This window comes from Camelus bactrianus, chromosome 7 (genome assembly GCF_048773025.1).
Source record: "Camelus bactrianus isolate YW-2024 breed Bactrian camel chromosome 7, ASM4877302v1, whole genome shotgun sequence".
Classification (NCBI taxonomy): Eukaryota; Metazoa; Chordata; class Mammalia; order Artiodactyla; family Camelidae; genus Camelus; species Camelus bactrianus.
In genome coordinates this window covers 66512590-66534770 of record NC_133545.1, presented here as the reverse complement: position 1 = coordinate 66534770, position 22181 = coordinate 66512590, and the positions used below count along the sequence as shown (strand labels likewise).

At 46.2% G+C, this 22181-nt stretch overlaps 2 protein-coding genes across 7 annotated transcripts in view; one reads left to right on the top strand and one right to left on the bottom strand.

Annotated features, from left to right (window-relative positions):
• Window positions 1-3497, top strand: part of DMTF1 (cyclin D binding myb like transcription factor 1) — a 43113-nt gene extending 39616 nt beyond the window's left edge. For all 6 annotated transcript variants that reach the window (XM_045510439.2, XM_045510437.2, XM_045510438.2 and 3 more), the window contains one exon: window positions 149-3497. In XM_045510439.2, coding sequence (XP_045366395.1) covers window positions 149-258 — 110 coding nt within the window. In that variant the 3' untranslated portion in view covers window positions 259-3497. The remainder of the gene's footprint in view (window positions 1-148) is intronic.
• On the bottom strand, window positions 1328-20496 carry TMEM243 (transmembrane protein 243). Its single transcript, XM_010946615.3, has 4 exons — window positions 20357-20496; window positions 4371-4421; window positions 3230-3334; window positions 1328-1940 (listed from the first exon to the last, which is right to left on the bottom strand). The coding sequence occupies exons 1-4, from the start codon at window positions 20432-20434 to the stop codon at window positions 1818-1820; spliced, it is 357 nt and encodes a 118-aa protein (XP_010944917.1). The 5' UTR covers window positions 20435-20496; the 3' UTR covers window positions 1328-1817.
• Between the last annotated feature and the right edge of the window lie 1685 nt (window positions 20497-22181).

Here is a 22181-nt window from a genome sequence, read left to right as displayed (position 1 = left end):
AGAACACAGTAACTTCATCGGGTGCCACGGTGAATCTTACGCGGGAAATCAGGCAGTCAGTCGGTCTTGTTAAATTTTCACTTTGGTTCCTGATGTGGGTTAGAGAATATATACATTTAAGATTAACTTGAAACTTAACTCTTTATAGATCCCATACTCCAGCATCATCGAGAAGAATCAAACATCATTGGATCATCTCTGGGCAGTCCTGTTTCAGAAGACTCAAAAGATGTTGAGGATTTGGTAAACTGTCATTAAGTAATTCTTAGAAACGGGTAATTCAGGCAAAGAAGACACACTGTTAATTACAACATCTCCAAAGAAATAGGAGCAACCCCCAAGAGGCTTAATTTACCATTCCTCTGGCTTTTAAATAGCTGCAGTACTTAAGCCACATCCAGTGTTGCTGCTATGACTTTTTACCTCCTTTAAATATATCATCTGAGGTCTAGTCCTACGACAGTGTATAGCTGAGTGGAGCACAGGGGTCTTAACCGCAGAAATCCTGGTGATTGGTGTTATTGTCAGCAGGGAACTTCATTCGCTTTAGCTGAGGAGTTTAAAATCACCAAAGCTTAACTACTGTTTTAAAAGCAGTAATACTCATCTCTAAGGATCAGACATGGCGCTCTATCCAGTCTCAAGTAAGCATGTTCATTCATATTTCAGAGAAATCACATCAACATGGTCTAGAGCTTATCAGTGACCTTCTTCACAAAGGTTAAGCATCTTTTAAGTAGTTTGAGACTTGAGGTGATTGTGTGGTGGTTACTTTTGGTTTACCCATTGCTGGCAGTGGGAGCTGATTTAGGCTGGGTAAAGAGGGAAGCATTAAAAAAACATGTTAAGAAAAATTCACTACAGATCTTTAAAATAACTTTTAAAGGGAATATGGATGAGAGTAGTAAAACAATTCACCAGAAGCTAAGAGTTTTCACCCCCTCAGAACCCACTGTCATCAGTTTACAAAGTTAGCAAGCACTTTGAAGTAAAACTAAATGGGAAAGGAAGTAAAACTTGCCTATATATAGATACATATATATATCTATATATACACACCATGACCTTTTCTTACATGTTTTACTACATAAATTACTCAAGGAATACTAGAGGGAGAGTATCAGAGTTTACCATTCACTTACTGCATTAATTTGGTGGGGCTGTGATATAAATTCTCCCTCTCAGGCAATTTAAAAAAACAAAATTTGCTTCTGTTAATGAAAAGAAACAAATCAAGAATCATTCCTATACTAGAGAAGGTTAAGCCAAAATTAGCCTTTAGGGCTTTAATGAATATGACCCCTGTAGAAAAGTCACAAAAGAAAACTTGTATAAATTATTTTATTTATTATTGTAATTAGATCTACACAATCAAAGTTGTCTTTTCACCGTCTGTGTTTTGTTAATGTGAAATTAAATTGTAGTTATAAGCAAAAGTTGGTTGCCTAGGGAACAATAATTGTATATTCAGTTTAACAGAAATAAAAGAATATTTGTCTTAAAATGCAAGATTGATTGTTACACATAGCCTTTCGCCATGCAGTTACATTATAAAAAATTGTAATTTCAAAAGTGAAAATGACTTGTGCTGTTTCCGCTTTAAGGGGGAATGTTTAAGTGCAACATCAGCTCCTTAAAGAAAAAGCAAAGTGATCTAGGCTGTGTCTCCCCTGCAAGAGGGAATTTAATTTACAATTACATGAAAATCATGTATCAGACTTCTGCAGGAGATTCTTCAGCATACCTTACCCAGCTCTTATTCAAGTCCAAATACAATAGCTTTGAAGAGACCTGGTAAGTATTTCTCCTTGGTAGCCTCACTTTCCCACATCATGGAAGTACAGATTCGCACATATACATAACATGATGATAGAAAATAAGATATAGTAAATTAGATTTCTAAATTTCGGTTCTAAGTCTCCTTGTCGATACCAGTAGATCTAAAAGAAGAAGAATTAAATAAAAGTTTTAAGTAATAGCACTGGGCCAAATAGTAACAATTTAAAATACAAATTCTGTTTCCACTGTGACCAGTTTCCTCTGTATGTAATTTTTCCCCCTAAATGAAGCTAATGCAGCCAGAATTTTATTCTTAGTCTTCATAATTCAAGTAGTACCAACTGAGTTTCCATATCCGAGATCATACCTATCCCTGCCTTCTCAGTTAACTTTGTTTTATGTTCAAACCAAGAGTCTACCAATCACTTGGCAAGTCATCCAAGAACATATACCTTCTAGAGATATTTTAAATACATTTGGGTAAAAGGTACAGCTCTTTGAGGTACTGAAAGACAACTTTTAAATTCCTTTAACTGATTCAGATTGCCAGTACAAACTAGGGCTTTACACATGCAAGTATTTGGTTTAAACTAGCTCACTGTTGTTAGTCACTTCTGGCTTTAGACCAGGAATGTGAAGTGAGCATCTCTGGCTGCTTTGTTCCCAAGGCTCTCAAAATGGGATAGGCTGCTTCTTCCCTCAGGGCATAGGAATACAGCAAAATCAGTGAGTTCAAAGCTTGGAAATGTCTCCTAGTTTATTTTTAACTCAGGTAAGAATATTATTTCTGATTTAAGCCCTGTATGAGACAAAACAATTGTGTTTACGGGTTTACTGTTTTGATTCTGCCTCTCCTCAAGGGAAATGAAACAACAGCCAACGAATGAATGAACACTTGGCAAATACCCAACTGAGGATCCACCATCTTTATTTCTTTACCTAAAAGGCTTCTTTGTAGTAAAATTAAACATTGTTGTGGAAAGGATACAACTGCAGTTTTAAGTTTGCCAAGAGATTTTAGTGTTAATTACTTTCATTGGGGAAGATAAAATAAAGCTCAAGAGATTAAAATAGACTACTTTTTAAATTATTAGAAATAAGAAGGAGTAATGGCATTTCCCAAAGCCTGTTGGGCTCTGTATGTAGTCCTTGAAGGAAGATGAATTAAGAAAATTACATCAACTCTTTGGCCACCTGAGTTTTTTGGGTTTTGTTTTATTTTTGCTATTAAGGTAGTAGTTTCCTTTTAGGGTTACAACTTTGGGATTTAGGAGAAAAGGAAACATAATGAGAGATATCCTGATACCCTTTCATTCGTGCCCACCCAAGGACGGGTTTGTAATTAGAGATACCCTTTCATACAGACATCTGCCAGGGCTGGGAATCTGTCCCAGACACTGCAACCTTCAGCTCTCAAGGATACTGAATTTATATTCTAAATAGTACTCACAAGTATGCAGGCAGTAATACTACTCAAAGAGATGCAGACAGCAAAAAATATATTCAACGGTTTTGGAGGTAGTTGAGGGAAAACAAAAGCACTGATCAGCGTTACCTGTGTGAAGAGAAATTACGTCAGGCCTCAGGAGTAATTCTGAGCCTTGGTTAGAAGGGCATCTAGGCAATGTCATATCATAAACTGCTTCACATTGTGAAATACCTACCACCAGTTTGCCTCCTGCAATGTTAATACTTAATAAAGTATTTAAATATTTTCAGTTGTGTTATTTCTTTTAGTACTTCTGTTTAGTCTTTCTAACCTTTCCCTCTTTTATGAAAGGAGACAAATCACCACAGAGCAGTAAAACTAGCTAACCTCAAAATAACCTCTTCGTTAACAAAGACTAGAAAGCATTTAAACCTCAATCCCAGGGTCAACGACTATACTGGAAAAAGTGCTAACCTTCCTGTTATTTTGAATACAACAAAATACATAGCCAAAATTGTTTTTGCATAACATGAAATATAATTAAAGATAGATACCCTATATTATAGTTCTCCTTCTACTTTAGATACACACACCATTTTACCTATTTATTAAGAAATCATGGCAGCAAACTTCACTACAATTCTCTTAGATTTAATGAAAATGTGCCAAAGGAATATCATTCTCGGGCCGTGGGAAGTGTGGCTTTATTTTATTGTGACAGCACCAAGCTGACTCATACAGGATGGAAAGTTATAATAAGCTTTTGAAACTACAGGATAATGAATGTGCTTTAAAAACAAAATTAAGGTACTGGCAGAAATGGGGAGTTGTAGGTTATGTACAGAAGGGAGTTGCTGGTAGCCACTGACAGAACAACTGTACTAGGCAAACAAATACAGCAAACTCAGAAAACAAGTTATTTGACTTGTGCTATTTCACATTCAACGAGGCAGGGTGGAAATCAATTAGCTACTCCAGTTACTAAGTGCAGTTTTGTTCAAGTGATAATAAATTGAAAGCATTTAATTTTACTATGATAGGAATACTTCACATGCTCGTGTACTGACCCCTTCTAAATACTTTTCTGGAAAGTTACTGAACCACAATATTAAAATTTTCATAACTTTGTCTAAGAGCCTGGGTGTGACACAAAGATACTTACTAGAATCAGTAAGGATGTTAAGCTGCCAACAACTAAATTGATGATTCGATCCTGAAAGAGAAAAGAGTTTTTGAGCCATGTGATAAGCCCACAGCACTTTCAGAAAGAAAGAACTATGTTAGGAGGCACTATGGTGTTTTAGAACAGAGAAACCAGGCTCCTGCCCCTCTGAGCTTTACATAAACAACTGCAGAAAGGCCAAGTATACTGAGCCACCAGAGCAGGAAAGGTATTTTGTGAAGAGGAACAACTAACTGGAGAAGGACTCTTGAAGTGACGGGTATTTTCACATTAGGGTCTTCAGAAGACTGGGAAGGACTGGATGGGGACGGTAGAGCAGAAGCACTGGGATGGCCAGCTCAGGGCCTTGGCAAAAAGAACCAGAGACCCGACCAGAGCTGATGCCAAGTGCCATCGTAAGTTTGGACCTATCTGTGATACAGCCTAGGTGGCCTCGTCTAATGTAATGGAGAAGGAAACACTGCTGTTACAAGGGACCATGGACTGCCAAGGCTGCAGGCGTCTCCGACCACCTTGTCCAGTGGTTTTCCAACTCGTTTATTTAATAGCAAAAATCTTCCAATATGTAAACAAGCATAGAATCATTTGATTGAATGAGGAATTTGGGGTCCTGCCCATCAAGCTTTCTTGTCATTCCCATCACTCCCCCAACCAACTCCAAAGAATAGTTTGAAAAACTGATCTAATCCAATCCTAATTTTTCAGATTAAGGTAAATTTAGGTCCAGTGAGTGTGGTTAACTTACTTGTCCAAAGTCATACAGCAAGTTAGAAGCAACTTTGAAACAGGATACCTAAATATCAGGTTAACTGGTTAGTTTCAGTTTCAGTTATAGGAACTCAAAAAGTTGAAGCAGTATTTTATATAAATGTAATGTTAGCAATATATACTAATATTATATGCATTATATATTAATATATTCTAACAATTTGATAGAAGTTGTTTACAGAGCTTACAGAATAAAGATGGTAGGGGTTCAGGGCCTGATGAGGAAACACTACTTTCAGGCCAATGAGAATATCAAATACTCATTTCTGAGGAGTCAAAGCTGAAGGCTTTAATCACTCAGTCTTAAAGATTGTTTTGGTAACGTCTGAACAGAGAATAGCAGGAGATGGGAGGGACACAAGAACGTTCACCGCGCAACTGAACACTCATTTCCAAGTTGTCTGCTTCTAAAGATAACCCAAAGAAGTTAGAAGAGGGAGGAAGCTGGGAGGAAGACTGAAGCAAAGCCAAGTATTCTCTCTGGTGTGCCTGATCTCACCACCAACAAACCACACTCCAGACCAAGGCCACCGCAATTCAAATGTTATACAGGACAGAGGAAACAGAACTCCAGCCACATCCAAACTAAACCTGAGGACTCAGAATAGATCTTAATCACCACCACAGGGCACACCAGAGTCTGAAATCAGGACCATTTGTTAGGGAAGAGACCCGGGGACAAATCACTGATCACTATCAACTTATTCCCACACAATACCAACGTAGTGTGCTCAACATAAAATGTGCTCACAGACAATCCATTTATGAGAAACTTGTGCCTTGTGAAAAGGTTTCAACTAAGCTCTTCTGGTTTATTCTGTTAAATCAAGAATATTTGCTCCTTACGAGCTCCAGGGATTTGCAAAAAGTTTATAAAGCTCTGTATATTTCACAAGAGCTCTCTTACCAATCCAAAGAGGCCGGTGAAGAGGTTCGGGTAAGACGTATGGAGCAAGAATCACTAGTCTCCAAATGGCACAGCAAGTTTGCCGGCCAGGATCAGAACAGGGAGCGGGTTCTAACGGTGAACACACAGTAACTGTGCTAAGAGCTTTCGCATATCTTCTCAAAAATCCTGGGATGAAATGGTATGATGACTATTTTATAGGTGGTGCACAGGCTCAGGGAAACTGAGGGCTTGCCCAAAGCCTCAGTGCTAGTAAGTGGTGGAAACAGGATTCAATGCAAAAAGAGCAGATTCCATTTACACTCCTCACTCGAACAGCAGCCTAGCGGGCAAACTGCTGGTCTTGACACAGATACCGAGTTGCCAAGAGGACCTCAGAAAGCCTATTAGCAAAGCACTACAGTAAAGTTATCTTTCAGGAATGAAGATCTCATAAGTGATTTTTTTCAGATTGTTGAACTTATCCATATAAGCCTAGCTGGTTTCACTCATTCATGAAAACACACCTACACTTTAATGAACACTCCTAGACAGTTCACTGTGCAGAATCCCACGTCATCCCCATGAACAGCGGTTACTCTAGTGTCATAACGAGTCTCTCTGGGACTCCCAAGGTGGCACCAACGATACAGGCTACGGCAGCAGTGCTTCTCCTCTCTCCCAGCCAAGGCCTTGGCTTCATGCCATCTGCTATCAAAGTAACCGTGAACCCAGGCCAGGGAAATAGCAGAGTTAACCTTGCAAGACCTCCCACTTTCTTCTAACTCCTGCTTCGTGGAGTGGTCTGAGGCTCAGCAACACTGGCCTCACCTGAGAGCCCGTAAGAGATGCAGGATTTTGCACCTTGCCCCAGACTTACTGAATCAGAATCTGAATTTTAACCAGATCCTCAGATGACCTGTGAGCACATTTAAATTTGAGCAGCACTGCTCTAAAGTTCAGAGTCCAAACTAAACTGTTTTGAACATTAATAGTTTACGTCACTGAGCAGAGGCCCCTCCCAGGGTCCAGAGATGATTTTTCAGGGCTTTAGCAGCTCCCTGTTCCCCTGGTCTCCGAAGATAGAGGAATAAAGAATAATTACATTGCTTGCTAACTGGCATTTCAAAGGGCAGTTTTAGAGCCAATGTGCTCCACATCAGAACTAGAGTGCATGGAGAAAAGAGAACACTGAATTTAAATCTGCTGTTTACAGAATGAACACTGAAAACTCAGGTTATCTCCATTTCAAAAGCTACTTCCTATTGACTCAGTTATTTCATTTCTCGCAGAAACTAGCCTGTCTCCTCCCCACTTTCATTATTGTCCTATTTTCATCTAACAAGACTGTTCTCCCTACCAGAGCTTTACGCCTTGTACTGTTGCTTATGTTCACTCCCCAAGGAAGTTCGGCAGTATCAGAATCAGCCTTGATCCTTATGTGCAGAGGGGACAGGCCAGGGAATTAGGTATCTTCCCACGGACATCTACTCAGCAACAGGCTGAGACAGTCTTAACTCATGTATGTGCATACACATATGTGTGTGTGTGTGAGCACAGGAACATAAATACATACATATACAAACACATATAGTACAGTTTTGAGAGGGATTCTGCATACATTACCTCATAAGTCATTTATGTATTCACTCAAACATTATCTCAATTATCTCAATATAACTGAAAAAAAAAATTATCTACTACCTCCCAGATGCAAATACAAGCACATATAAACCTGCCCTCTAGAAGTTTATACAATGCAGAGCTCAAGAGGGCACGAAGGAGAAAGGGAATGAGCTATTTTGCGCAATCGGGGGGAGAATATTGGAGAGTCAAACCTGAAAGAGGACTAGCCGGCAAGCAAGGAGGAAAGAAAAGGTGGCTCGTGAAGGAGGAACTTCACAAAGTCCCCGGGGAGAGCAAACCTGACGCCAGCTGAGAGGGGAGGGGCGGGGATGCCTCGCACAGGAGGAGAGAGCAGCCTGAGCCCAGAAGAGAGGCACGTCTTCATCTTCCTCTGAAACGGGGAAGGAGAAAAAGATGGCTGGGCATACAAAGTGTCTGTACCTGGGATGGGAGAAGGGGGCCCTGTGAAGCAGTAAGGAGGATGTTATCTCCACTTAACCAGTGGGTGACGAGGTTCTATAGGACCAGTCTGCCCAAGGTCATATATAGCCAGGTAACAGAAAAGTCTCCTACCCAATGCTCCTTGCAAAATGCAAGCCTAACAAGCAGGTCAAAAGGTCTAAGAATCCTCAGCCTGATACATATGGACCCTGAAATTAAGAGTTAAGAGACTAAGGTTCTCATCTCAGTTCTGCCACTGGCTGGCTAGGTGACTTCAAAAGGTCACCATGATCCATTGGGGTCTATCAAGCAAGGGGATTGGGCTGATCATCTAGTTCCTTCCAGTTTTAACCATTTAAGGTTCTGATCATCCGCTTCAGGCTACCCCTGGGTCAGAGGAGAAGGCCTACTCCCCAGAGATCAAAAAGCTCAGGAGCTCCCCAGATTCCTTGGTCAGTCATTAGCTGGTATCCTGATACAAGACAGAGAAGCCCAAACTCATGTCAAATGCTCAGGCGGCAATGATGGCTCTGGGAAGAAACTGGCAGTAACATCCCAAATAACCAAAGGCCAGCATTTGTCCTCAGCCACCTGAAACATCCTGATTCTAGACAGTTCAAAATGCTAACGAGTAAAACCATGCTCAGCCTCACATTTCCACGGTAATTTACCACCTACTTCCAAAGTGGATTTAAAGCTTGTGATATTACAGCAAAACCCTAACCCATTCAAGCAACAATAAAAAGAGCAAGGCAAGATTTCTAAAGGGATCTGGGGAGTGGAAAGGAGTAAAAGGATTTAAAAGAAAAAAATCTGACTTAAAAAAAAAATCTAAGTTCAAATGTTAGTACTAAGATTCCTGGCAGCCAACTGGGTTTCAAAGTTCTCACTAATCACACACGCAGGGTCATTACAAGCAGCAAGCTTCTCCTGGGTCTGAGAAGAATTTGTTGCGTGCCTCTCTGCAACTACAGAGACACAGAAAATGCAGCTACTTCATACGTACTCTTCTTATGTTGACCCATAAGAACAGCTGAAGGTATAACGTTCCCCAAAGAGTGAGACGCAGGCTGAGGTGGGATGGCTGAAACGCCGCACACCTGATTTAACTGAGCATCCTTCACGGCTCGATTCAGACATCGCCTCCGCTGTAAATCCTTTCTGGACAGCATCCTCGGGCACCTCTCAGGATGTGCGATGTCCCTGTCTCAGGGCTCCCAGGTCACGTCATCCAGATTTACACTTACATATTTATTGCCTGTTTCCTCCATTAGGGCTGGCAGCCAATTAACAGTGAGGAAGAGAGCCCATGCCTGTGCATGTTGCTTAAACAAGAGAATCACAAACAAAAGTGGCCAACAGCATTTTCCTTAGAGCACCTCTCACCAGTAGAGGCTACTCACCACTCATCTGCCTGACCCATCAGAAATTTCAGCTTCTGGTCAGCACAGAGCGTGGCCTCACGGCTCTAGGATCCACAAACACACAACAGCTCTGCAGAAGCTACACCTGGCCCTGCAGCCTGACAGACAGACCCAACCCCTCACAGTGCCTCCCAGGCAAGGCGCCAACGATCCCACAGAAAGATCGGTAGTAAACCATGGGCATCTCCAGGATCCGGGTTTCCCCAGCCTGAGGACAAAAGCCCAGGTACTCAGTACCTGCCCCAGTAGCTCCCAGCACTGGTTTCAGGGGCTTGACAGCAACTCCTGTCCAGGAATTGGCCCTCAGCATTCCCAGGGAGAAGAAACGTGAAACAGAAAGCTCCCTACAGGGAAGAGAAACCCTGGATGGACACCACCACAAGAACATTCCCTCCCACCCTCTGGAGGGCGGACGCGAGGGCTGGTGGGGGGTGGTTAAGACTGAGAATTCCACTTTGGTGTTACTTCCATCTTCCTCTGCGACTCCATCAAAGTCCTCCTCAGACAACATCGCAGGCGGCCCTACAGACCCCGTCCCTCCCCAGCTGTACTCCAGGTCAACCTGCACCCCCCACACTTGCCAGGTTCTCCGTCAGCCACCTCACCCCTGAAACCTGTTCCACGTGAGCCCACTGCGTCCTGGGCTACGCAGTCCTCCCGCAGACCGATGTCCCTTGCTGCCGGTCTCTCAACTTCTCCCCAGTAGAGCCTGTGCCCCCCGTATACTCATCACAGGTGCACTGGGCCAAGATCAAGGGGGTGGCAGGGCAGCGCCTGCTCCCCAAGCCAGATTAAGAATGACAATTTCAGTAATAGCCTCAGCGATGGTCTGAATGTGTGTGTCCCCCTCCAACTCCTATGTTGAAATCCTAATGGCTAATATGACAACAGCAGGAGGCGGGGCCTTTGGCAGGTACGTGGGTCATGAGGGTGGAGCCCTCACGAATGGGCTAAGTGTCCTTATCAAAGAGACACCAGAGAGCTCCCTACCATTTCCACGGGGGGAGGTCATGAACAGAAGTGCACAGCCCAGAAGACAGCCCTCATCCTACCGTGCTGGCATCCTGCTCTGGGACATTCAGCCCCCAGAATCTTCAGAAAGGAATGTCTGTTGTTTCTAAGTCATGCAGTCTGTGTGGCGCTTTGTTACAGCTGCCTGCACAGACTGACAGCCTCTGTTTCTAGGATGCACGTCCCTGATAGTCTTATGCCAACTTCTTCTCTTCCTCTTCTCAGCTACTGCAATTATTTCAGCACCTGCTTTGCCAAATCCCTCTTCCTCCAACCCCTCCACTACTGCCCCTGGACTTCACCCACATCCACTGGCTAGATGATTTCCAATCTGTTACCCAAAGCTCTAACCTGAGGGCCTCCCTACCCATCTCTGATCGTGGAATCAGCAGTTTCAGCAATGCCCGGAGCCTCCCTGGTGGATGTGTTCTTCTCCTGATGCTTTGAAAACCCAGTCCCAAGTCACCCTAAAACCCGCACCCACTTCTCGGCTCTGGTGTAAGCCGTGCTGTGAAGCCTTACACTATCCTGACTATAACACCAGCTTCCTCATCTGTCTCCTACTCCACGCTGTACAGCCCGGGAGGCTCAGAGCCACATCCTCCTTGTTCTCTCAGAGTCTGGGCCACTGCATGTGGCTGAAATCCAGCCCAATGCTGCACCCTCCAGGCTGTGCACCCTTGCATGGGCCTGCACCCACTCAGAGGCAGGAGCACTTTTTCTAATTCAGACAAAGCCAAGCTACAAGTCTGTGGGAGCTGCCACTACCCAGAGTGGACAGATCCTTCCTCTGACTGTACAAAGGTGTCATCGTACCAGTGGGTGGTGACATTGGTCACTTCCCTCTGCCGATCCTCTAATGTATGCCCAACATATATTAGATATTTAAATATTAACTGAAAGAAAAAATTAATTGGTTTACTACAAATTCATGTTTTTGGCAGGGCCTTCACTGTATTTTCGTGGACTTTTATTTTGGGCTGAGTGTCCTTGACTCTCTCCAGACAACTGTCAGAAGCTCTACCTCAACTCAGGTTCTCAATCTCACCCCTGAAGCCTGTCCATCAGCAAACACCCTTAGAAAAAAAGATGAAAAGAAAAAGAGGAAAACTCCCCTCCCTTTACTTCCATTCCTTCCAGCCTGAAGAGGACTGGAGGCAGCCTGCTCTTCTGCCAAGCCTGTACCCATTCCCTGGCCTGATTAGTTATCTCTGTCCTCATCTCTATGCTGAATCTTTCCCTCATAGAGTCCATCTCTGGCCCCAAATCTCAACTCCTCCAACATCAGAAGAGCCTTCCATCCAACCTGCTTCCCACCTTTAATGTTCAGCATCCATTCTGTACCCTTTTTACATGTTCAGTGTGAGAAAGTTAGGAAGGAAATAACACAGGGTAGATGAAGAATGACCGGGAGAAAATGGGGGCGATGGGCAAGTATTTTTAAAAAGGGGTTCAAGAAATCCTCGTTAGATGTTTGAACAGGGGCTAAGGAATGAGATGCGCAAGAATCTGGGAGTAGAGTGCTGCAAACAAAACAGTGCAGCAAGTGCAAAGGTCCTGAGGCAGGAGTGAGCTTGGGAATTGGAAAGAAAAAGACTAGGATGACTGAAGCTTAATAAGGAAAAGAGAGGGAAGAACAAGGATTTGTGTAGGGCCTTTCTATTTTCCCTGCAGTACACATACGCTCCATGAGAAAAGACACCCTCTCCGGCACACAGCACATTTCCTAGGATGCAGTACACACGATTAATCACTGAATAAAAAGAACACATACATGCACACTCTATGTCCTACAGCCTCCAGAAGAAAACTGTCCTTTGCACAGCACTCAAGGCTCTTCCCACAGCCTAGCCTTTCCTCTGACCCTTGGTCCCAAGTTCTGGCATCTGCTCACAAGGGAACATTCACAGTTCCCTCCCCCTTTCCTGCTCCTGCCTCTCTGACAGAGTTGGACTTCTGGCTTGGGCTTGGGATTCCGGCTCACCTCCTGCTGTCAAAGCTTACTCCTGCCTCAAGCCCAAGACTCAATTGCCCCCTGACCTGATGCCCCAGCAGAACATCCCCTCCTCTGCGCTCCCTGGCCCTCTGGTCCTCCTTTCACTAGCGGCTTGATCCCACGTTAATCCTCCCGAGATGCAAGATCTTTAGGTCACTGAAGACAGTGATTATCTTCTCTTATGAAGGAGACAGAAGAAAGGCAATCCAATCTGCACATATTAAATCTACAAGGGGCATGACTTCCGAACATTGTTCCCTCGGACTGAATGATTCAGACCGTCGAGCTGCATTCTACTATCCCTCGCGTCCAAAGTTTTAGATTTCTCAGTCAAACTTCGGCGTCCCACTACCATAAATAAAAGGCCAATTCTCACAAATAATTTTCCTTTTCTTCCTCCAAGTCTCAGTGGGAAAACTTCTCATCTGGAAAGCTCTGAAAATGGCCCAGTCAGAAGCCTGAGGGGCAGCGGTCTCGGAATAAACATACTGAGAGCAGGAGAAGGTGGGAGAAGGCCCGGGCCCAGCAGAAGCAAGAAACCTTGGGCCTCGCCGGTAGGGTTACTGGGCTCCCCCGGAGTGCATGGCCCTGACAAGGCAAAGCCTTCCCCTTACGCTGGGGCAAGAGGAACTCTGGACACAGCATCCCCGTCCCCAGGATGGAAGCCAGGGGACAGCTCGCCTCCCTGGTGAACTCTGGACACGGTGGCCCTGTGCCCTGGGGCCACTGCCCTGAGCCGTGGCAGAGGCCAGGGGCGCAGGCTGCGTGCAGAGAGCTTGCGGGAGCCACACACCTGCCACCTCTCCCCTGAACTCTCCCTCGTCTCTCCCTAGACAAAGTAAACGTACAGGCTCTTTTCTTTCCCTTATTTCACAGATTCACGTTCTGAAGCATCTTTCAGCTGTGGTATTTCTGTTACACATCCCTGCCGGGCTCTCCTCCTCACAGTTATGCGTTCTTGAAACGTATTATTTTCATTGAAGCACCACTTAGGGAAATGAGATCACAGTAAAAATAGGAAACAAACCTCCTCCACATGCTTAAAGGATAAAACAATCCCTGGAGTCAGAACCACAGGAAATGCCGGACTTTATGTGCTCTGACCTGCAGAACAGGAGGCACAGAGCAAGGGCCAGGGGGTCAGGAGCCGGACAGACCTGCCTACGACCTACGTTCCTTCTCCTGCCACCTGCCTTCCTGTGCCCTTGCATACGTCACTTAACTCCGAAGCCTAAGTTTCCATATCTACACAACGAAATCCGTATTTGTACAACAGTCAAACACGCGGGGTTGCCAAGGATTTGGAGACGATACACATCAAGCCCTGGAACAGAGTGACATTTAGTGGAGAGTCGGTAAGTGGCAGCTCATATGGGATTAGCACTCTTTCTACCATGTCTAATGGGGCCTCTTGCCAAGAGGATCAGGTCCTCAGAGATAAGCAGGAGTTGAGTGGGCCTCAGACCCTGGCCCCCATTTCTAGGGCAGCACAACTTCAAATGCATTCCATCGAATTTGTCAACCCATGTATCCCCGTGGCAGCACAGAACATATGGTCATTGTACCCATACACAGACTACAGACTGATGCTAAGAAAAAAAAAATGACTCAATTTAGAAGAGCCAGCCTATTACCACAGAGCTGCAAAAATCACGTCTCCAGAGAGAAAAACCCAGCAGCCCCTCAGCTTCTGAGAGGCCAAGCCTCAGTTTAAGTTTTCCATACAGGAGTATAATACGTTTACTGTGGCCCCGTTGCTGAAGCTCAGAGAGGAGAGAGGACAGTGATGACTTGAAGTGCAGAGGGCCTGAAGCACCACTTCCTGGTCTGCTGTCCTGCGCTCCAGGTTTCTGAGAACCAGCCCCCGCCTTCCACGGTTGGTGCAGGGTGTCCCAAGAAAGAAGGTTACTTTTTGGTGATGCTAGATGCTGACTTCACATAAACCTAATATAAAGAACATAAGAGAAAAGAAAGAAGCAGACTCACAGATATAGAGAACAAACTAGTGGTTCCCAGTGGTGAGAGGGCAGGCAGGAAGGGCAATATAGGGGCAGGAGATAAGAGGTACAAACTACCATGTATAAAATTAGCTATAAGGGTATACTGTACAACAAGGAGAATATTGCCAATATTTTATAATAACTTTAAATGGAATATAACCTTTAAAAATTGTGAATCACTCTATTCTACTCCTATAACATATTATATTGTATATCAACTATATTTCAATATTAAAAAACTTAATAATATTCACAAAATCAAGAACTGCGTAAAGCACTGTGCTGACTGCTAGAAAGGCTAGAGAAATAAGGCAGCTGGCTCCTCCCCTTAAGGAGCTTAGACTCTGGTCAAGGAGACGAGATCTGCATAAAGTCTTCACAGCACAAGGAGTAGGTACCAGGAGGCATCTCTGACTACTAGACTCATAGGAGGGAAGCCTGGATGCAGGCTGGGTTGTAAGGAAGTCTCTAAGGCAGGAAACTGAGGACCAAGCAGTATTCAGGCATTTAGAGAAGAGAGGGTTCCACAGAAAGGAGAAGAACATTTGCCAAAAGCAGAGAGGCAGCTCAAGGAAAGAGGTCCATGGAGAGGTGCCAGCCTGGACTGAGCTCCACAGCGCACGGGTAAGACCAGGGATGGCAGCCCTCCCTACACACCAGCATCCTCTGAAGAGCTTTCTAAAAATACACATGCCTGAGCCCAACCCCCAGAGACCCCGAGGCCTCTGGTCTAGGGGTGAGGGAGGAAAAACCTATTACAGCAGGAAAGAAAAAAGGCCTGGCATCTATCATCCTGAACTGTTCCTCCAGCACAAGAAACGGCCACTAAAAGTGGTTTGGCAGGCTGGATGAGGCAAGGGGACAACTGATCTTGTTCCTTGGGCGACCAGCTCTGCTTTGAGGGAGACAGGCGTTGTGCTCAATCACCCAGGCGCTGAGGTCAGAGGCTTGAAGCCCACAGCCCTCAGAAGACAGCCTTTGAGGCTCCAGGCAGGGGGAAGGGCAGCAGGCAGAAACAACCATCTTACCCACAGCTTGGGTCTTAATCAAGCAACAATCCTACCTTTACCCCCAAAAAGGCAAGAAGTAGCACTCTAATCTTACACTATTATTTGCAGAAGCCAAATGTTCCAAGTCTGAATTGTCTGAATTCGACTACAGCTCATCAAAAGACCTGGCTTTTCAACATTTTTATTTACTTTTTTTTTTTTTTTGCAGAGAGAGGAGGGAAGGAGGCAGTGAACACAGCTTAGTATATGGAACTTACGCCTTTGGAACCAAAAATCTGAGCCCCAGGGTTCACTAACTTGCCCCCTACACAGGGGTCCCCCCCATATTATCTGAGTCCAATGCACGCACCTTCCTCCATTGTCACTCACATTCCTCACATCACATCCAAGTAGGAAAAAAGGAATCAGAACTGTCACCACCCTTCTCAGAGATGAATCCTCTATTTCATTATCACTGACATTCAACAGAAGAGGCTGGTCTGGAAGTGGCTTACACTACAGTGCACCGAGGGTAACACTCCTCCCTCCCTTGCCTATTTGCACTAGCTGTGGGACACCGGTTTGCTTTCTTCCCCAGAAAGAACTATCTCCCTCTCCCCGCTAGGTTCACCAATCCACTGGCTGAAAGTGAGTCCGGATGATTCCGCAGCCGCCTACGAAATCAAGAAATCAAAACAGGGGGGAGGGTATAGCTCAAGTGGTAGAGAACGTGCTTAGCATGCATGAGGTCCTGGATTCAATCCCTGGTACCTCCTCTAAAAATAAATACATAAACAGACCTAATTAACTCCCCCCACAAAATATAATTAATTAATTAATTAATTAATTAATTAATTAAAATAAATCAAGATAGATTCACAAGCTCCAAGGATAACTTAAAGCCTTCCATCATCCGGACAGAAAGACTGCCAACTGTGTCTTGTCTGAAAGGAAACTTAAAGGCAGCCATGGGCAAGAGAAGGAGGAACATCTCCAGGTTTCAGTTCATACTAAGAAGGGAGGGACAAGGGAATCGCTCTAGATTTCTAGAGCGACATTTCCTGAGGGGGGCTCTGTGGACACTGCCTCAGGCACGCGGGGTAGGGGTCGGGATCGGGGCGGGGGGGGGGGCGGGTAAGAATGAAGTGAGACACTATTGTGCCGGTGCCAAAAGGCCAGCCAGTAAAATAGCACAGGAAGTACTCCTACCCTCCCTCTGCAACTAGAGTCTCAGGGAAAATTAGGAGTCCCACAGAGAAGGCAAATGATTCCCGAACATGCCACGGAACCATCATGACTAATAATTCACTTGCTTTAGAAGCGCGCTGTCCAGTACGCAGCACCAGCTACGCCCAGTTACTGAACGCCTGGAATGTGGCTGGTCCAAACCGAGATGGGCTGAAAGTGAGAATACACACTGGGTTTCAGAGGCTTAGCCTGAAAAGAGAATGCAAAAGTTACCTCCACTTTTCACACAGATTACATATTGAAATGACAGTATTTTGGATATATGGAAGTAAGTAAAGCACACTATAAAAATTAATTGCACTTGTTCATACTTTTAAACCATGCCTATAGGACGTTTAAAATCGTGTACGCGGCTCACACTGTATTTCTGTTGAACAGTGCTCCGTTAGGAATGCTAAGTGACAGCCCAGGCTCAGAAACCCCAAGTACAGCATGTTATTGTGGCATTTGTGCCACATTTTGTTTTTCCCCTGAAAGAGATGTACCATATCCCAGAACTGGGAATGGATAAAAACAGATGAAAAACGCACCTGGACATTCTGACCAGGCTTCGTAAGACAGCCCACCCAGCAATGTGTAATTTCCAAAGGTGTCAAGGAATGAACATCCTCCCTTTTTTTTTGGTCTATTATCCCTTAGATGCTTATGTAATGACACAAGACGAAACTTGCTTTGCCTTTCGCTCCTTGGCTGTATCTGTAAAGTTATTCCCAAATATCATGCTAAAGTCTGACTAAATTTGGAGCCTAGTAGCTGAAAGCATTACCCAGTTCTTTCAGAAACCATCTATGAGGGTGCTGCTCCAGGCCCACTGGGTTATGCACTTCTTGTTCTACAGCAGATTCTAGAATCTTCCACTCACTCCATGACTGAGCAAACCACCTCTTCCCTGTGAAAGGGCCAAGCATGTGAACGTCCACAGAGCTTTCAGGAGCAAGTGACACAGATGGTGGCGAAGGTCACCATTCACTATCCTAGTCAACTTGTGAAAGGGCGTTGGGGAAGCATCACCAGCCGGGAACAGTCGTGTGACTGAACACGCAGCCTGCTTTGTAGTTCAGTTTCCCAGCTTGTAAAATAGGAGTAACAACACCCATCTCACAAAGGAACTGATGATTAGACGAGGGAAATCTGAATGCAGAGCATGCTGCCTGGAACTGGGGAAACCCAGCTTCCCTCCAGACTCTTCTCTGCTCTGTGGGCTTCAGTCATCTTTGCCATCAAGTTAGAGACCAGCCCTAAAGCTCTGGTCCTTTCTAGACTTAAAATTGAGAGGCTATCTATGGTCAGCTGTTACAAGGCAAATAAGATCACCAGAAGTTCAGAAGATCTGTCAGGCTAGGACAGGAAGTAGGTTTCCCCCTTTCTGGATTTTTTTCCTCAGAAGCGGGAGTTCATTAATGTTGATCATTAATGTGAAGTGGCTGTTGTGTCATTCCTAGCATCACAAAGAGAGAAAGCTGGGAACACACCCACACACACATGTTTCTCAGGGTCCCCAGGAAGCCACCCTGCTCTAGCAGTGACTCCCCTCCGTGGGAATGGCTCCACAGCAATGTTGTCCTATCCTTTCACTATTATGGCCCCACTCCTGTGTCTTGCCCACTCAGGTCCTCAAAATCATCTGCTGTCGTTAACGACGGGTGCTTCTCCTTCTTCAGATCTGGCAACTCCAATTATACGAAGCATGATGTATTTTCCTATCCTCAAACCAGAAGCCTCTCCTTTCTCTGTTCTGGACAATTTCTCTATGTCCACTATCAGCCTCACAGGGGGAGCTCAAGGACGCAATTTTGAGAGATCTGGAAATTTACGTTGTCCTTAATTTTTTTTGTCTGAGTGGCTGATTTTACCATTATGACGCTTCAAGATGCCTAAGTAGTGCTGGGGATGTATACTTCTGGGCTAAATAAATATGTGATAAACACAGATACATTTGAAATAGTCAAGTTCTCGGATGGGTTTCCAATGAATCATGGGCAATAGGAAACTTATAGTCATTGACAATTTAGGCCTGAGTCAGGTAAGTGTCTCTTTAAATCAACAAGACCCTTACCAAGTCATCTACCTTAGTATTCAGGGATTAATGGAGGTCAGAGGCCACATCACCCAGAACCCCAGTCTGTGTGCCAAGGCATGTGGGGGAGACACTGAACCTCTTGGCTCTCAGCACAGCTGGGCAACCAGATGCTCTGGGCCCCATCTCTTCAAGCAGCAGGCTGCCTCCACCCTCCAGTTCCCAAATCCTCTTCTAGTCAAACCCCAATTTAGGAGCATTCGCATTCGAAAGCCCAAGGCTTCCAGTCTCTGAGTTGAGAATTCATTCTGTAAAATCTTCTCCAGGTTTCCCAAACATGCCCCCTCTATGCCCGTGTCATGGCGAGATCCAACTGCATCAAGTTTGCTGATGTGTTTCCCCCATCTACCTGGGTTCCATGGACCACCAAGGCCTATCACATAATGCTCAATAATGTCAGCAGAAATAGGAACACCTACTGGACCAGAGCTGTGTTTCTCGGACAGTGTGCACCGTGGGCTGGGATTGTGCAAAGCCACAGGATAAACGAGATGCATCTTCCTAGACATCAAGGTTAAAACATTTTCTCATAAAGACACTTTGAGAAGAAAAAGCAAAATTCACATGGGGTTAAAAACATAAAGTAGTAGTCTCCTGGCAGGCTGACAGCTTCCAAATTCAGGGTTATGCCCCAGGCTGTCGGGTGTATATGTTCTCTATCCTTTCTGCTAAAGAAGTCCCAGCCTAAGCTGAGAAACCCAGGAAGCTCTGGACTCCCTGTGTGCCCCACTTTATGAGAGGCTGAAAGCACTCTGTCAGAGGTCAAAGGTCACCAATGCCACTTTCTACGTGGGGGGAAAAAACCCAAAACAAAACAGGCTAATCTTACCCAAATGACTCAGAAAGTTAATGCTGGGGACAGGAAAACAGCTCTCTTCAATTACCGGCCCAGGACATCACATGATTAAGCTTGTGAAAGATCTTAATACTTTTTAAAAGCCCAAAATAATGTACTACCGCTTGTTTGGGTCTGAGACCCTTTGATCACTTCCTGTAATGAAGCCCCATCAAAGAAACCCTCCTTTCACGCCTCTCCTCTTTTTCTTTGCCCGGCTGCCTCAGCAGTAAACCCTTAAAGGCTCTAGATAAACACAAATCAGAAGCACCTCTCTTGGGCTCTTTCTTACGGAAGCTTCAGGCGCACACCTGAAGCCTCCTGGAGGTCAGCCCTCCAGCTGAACGGGCGAAAGTGCAAACACCCTATACACCTGCACTCGGGGTGGGGGCGGGGGTGGGGGGGAACTTCCGCACTCCCGTGAAGGGCCTCCAGTAGTCCAGAACTTTCTGAACTTTTCTCCACCCCAAGCTTTCAAGGCTCTTAGCCAACCCTGTCCCAAATTGGGAGCCGAGAGGCAGGGCAAATATCTTGAGAGGGATTGAAGCAGCAGCTTTTTCTTGCTACAAGTGCCCTCAAGGGCAGCGTAAGGACCCAACAGGGCTCCGGGCGGGAAAGGGGGCAGACACGCGCACCCAGGCCCCGAGTCCCGGTCCGCACTCACCTTGGCCGACGTCTCTCCAAACAGAGGCCTGTTGTCCAGGCCACTGGTGCCGTAGGTCCTGGTAGAAAAGTCCTCCATTTTGGGGTTTCTTCACTGTCCCCCAAGCCAATCAAAGTCGAGCCAGCATTGCCTCTCGAAGTCCCGGGTCCGCGATACGCAGCGCCGCGGATCACCGAGCACTCATGGCCGAAGCCCGGGGGCCGGAGTCCTCCCGGCGGCGGCGGCGGCGGGGTGGGCGCTCAGACCCGCCGCACGAGGCCGCGGCGCCCGAGCCCGGCTCTCTTCATCGTGAGCAGCTGCCGCAGGAAGTGAAAGGAAACAAACCCCGCGTGGCCGACTCGCCCGGGCCGTTCCCGCTTCCCCAAATCTCAGCTCCCAGTCCGCACGGCTCGCGCCGCAGCTAGCGGAGCAAATCGGCTTCCCCGGGGCTCCCCGCTCCCTACCCCTCGCCACCCCGCCTCTTTCCCGGATCGCTGCCCGTGCTTTCGAAATGTCCTGATAAACGTTCACCCTTCACGCTCCGAAGGGGTAAAAGTTTTCCTGGGAGGATGCATTCCAACCCTCTGCACCGCTCCACCCCGCTCGCCCCAGTTCCTGTGGCCAGAGAAAGTGAAGCTGCCCGAGCAGAGCCGTGCGCTCCGCGTCCCCTCCCGCAGCGCTACACGCTGAGCGACTCCCATCCCGCTCAGGTGTTGCCTGTCCCCGAGGGCCGGAGCGGCGGCCCGGGCAAAGCGAGCGGAAGAGGAGATCCCGCCTCGGCCTGGCACAGATGGGCCACCCCCCGGAACCGTCCCGCACTCGCAGGCCAAACCTCGGCGTCCCCAAACGCCCGCACGCTGGGGAGTGCTGGCCGCGCTGGGGGGCGCGGGTCCCCGGTCCACGCCCGCGTCGAGGTTCGGTGCCGAGGCTCCGGGACGCCCGCGAGGCGCGTCGAGGAGAGACCTTCCGGGCGCTGCGTGGCAGGCCCCCCGTCCGCTTCCCCCGGCCGGGACCCGCAGCCACTGTCGCAAACCGACTCGGCCCGCCCAGGCTACGTCACGGCCGGGGCCGCCAATCCCGCGTGCCGAGGCGCTCCATTGGCTGCGGAGCTTTTATTTCTAGAGGAGCCAGATTATTCCCTGCTGAGTGGCGGATCTCCCGAGCTCCGCGTTCTCAGCCTCCTAGTAGTTAGCGTCTGCGTGATACACGTGGGCAAAGCACATTTCTGAAGTTAGCGTGCATTGGGCTGAAGGCTTACCAACAACCAGCCTGCTTTAACATTCCCAGTCTGCACAACTAAGACGGAAAGGGGGTTGTTGATAAATCTGATTTAGAGTTGTGTTTGTCTTGTTTGTTCTGTGATAGGTCCACCTGTGTCGTGGACAGAAACGGTAGGGAGGTAATACGTGCTTATGTATTTCTTCGACTTGTCACTCATCGTTCGGGTGAAGGTGCTAAGCATATGTGCAGCTGCGGAGAACGCTTCGAATGTGCAACCTCTTCTCCGGGTTTTAAAATATGAAGAACTGGAGGTGGACAGGCCTCCTAGGCAATATAGCGTCCCTCTGACTTTGGGATCATTTATAAGTATTACGAAACAAATGCAACCACGCGGTTCCCTGGAAACTACAGCTCCTAGATTGAAGAAAGCTCTGACTACGTTTGTTTGCAGGGAGAGCCCACGTTGGAACATTTTGGCCATATAACACTTAAGAGTCCAAGCAAAGATTCCACATGGTCTTACAACAGCTTAGGACAATGGATTAGGACAAGGGGTGAACCAAGAACCACACAGCTACAGATTTGAAATCTGCAGCACTAAATAGAATCAGGTATGGTGTATATC

Coding starts and splice junctions, on each gene's coding strand:
- TMEM243 (XM_010946615.3), bottom strand. CDS start 20,434: ATGGAGGACTTTTCTACCAGGACCTACGGCACCAGTGGCCTGGACAAC. Junction 3,335..4,370: donor TAACATCCTTACTGATTCTA/GTAAGTATCTTT, acceptor CTCTTCACACAG/GTAACGCTGATCAGTGCTTT. Junction 1,941..3,229: donor GTATTACTGCCTGCATACTT/GTGAGTACTATT, acceptor TTCTTCTTTTAG/ATCTACTGGTATCGACAAGG.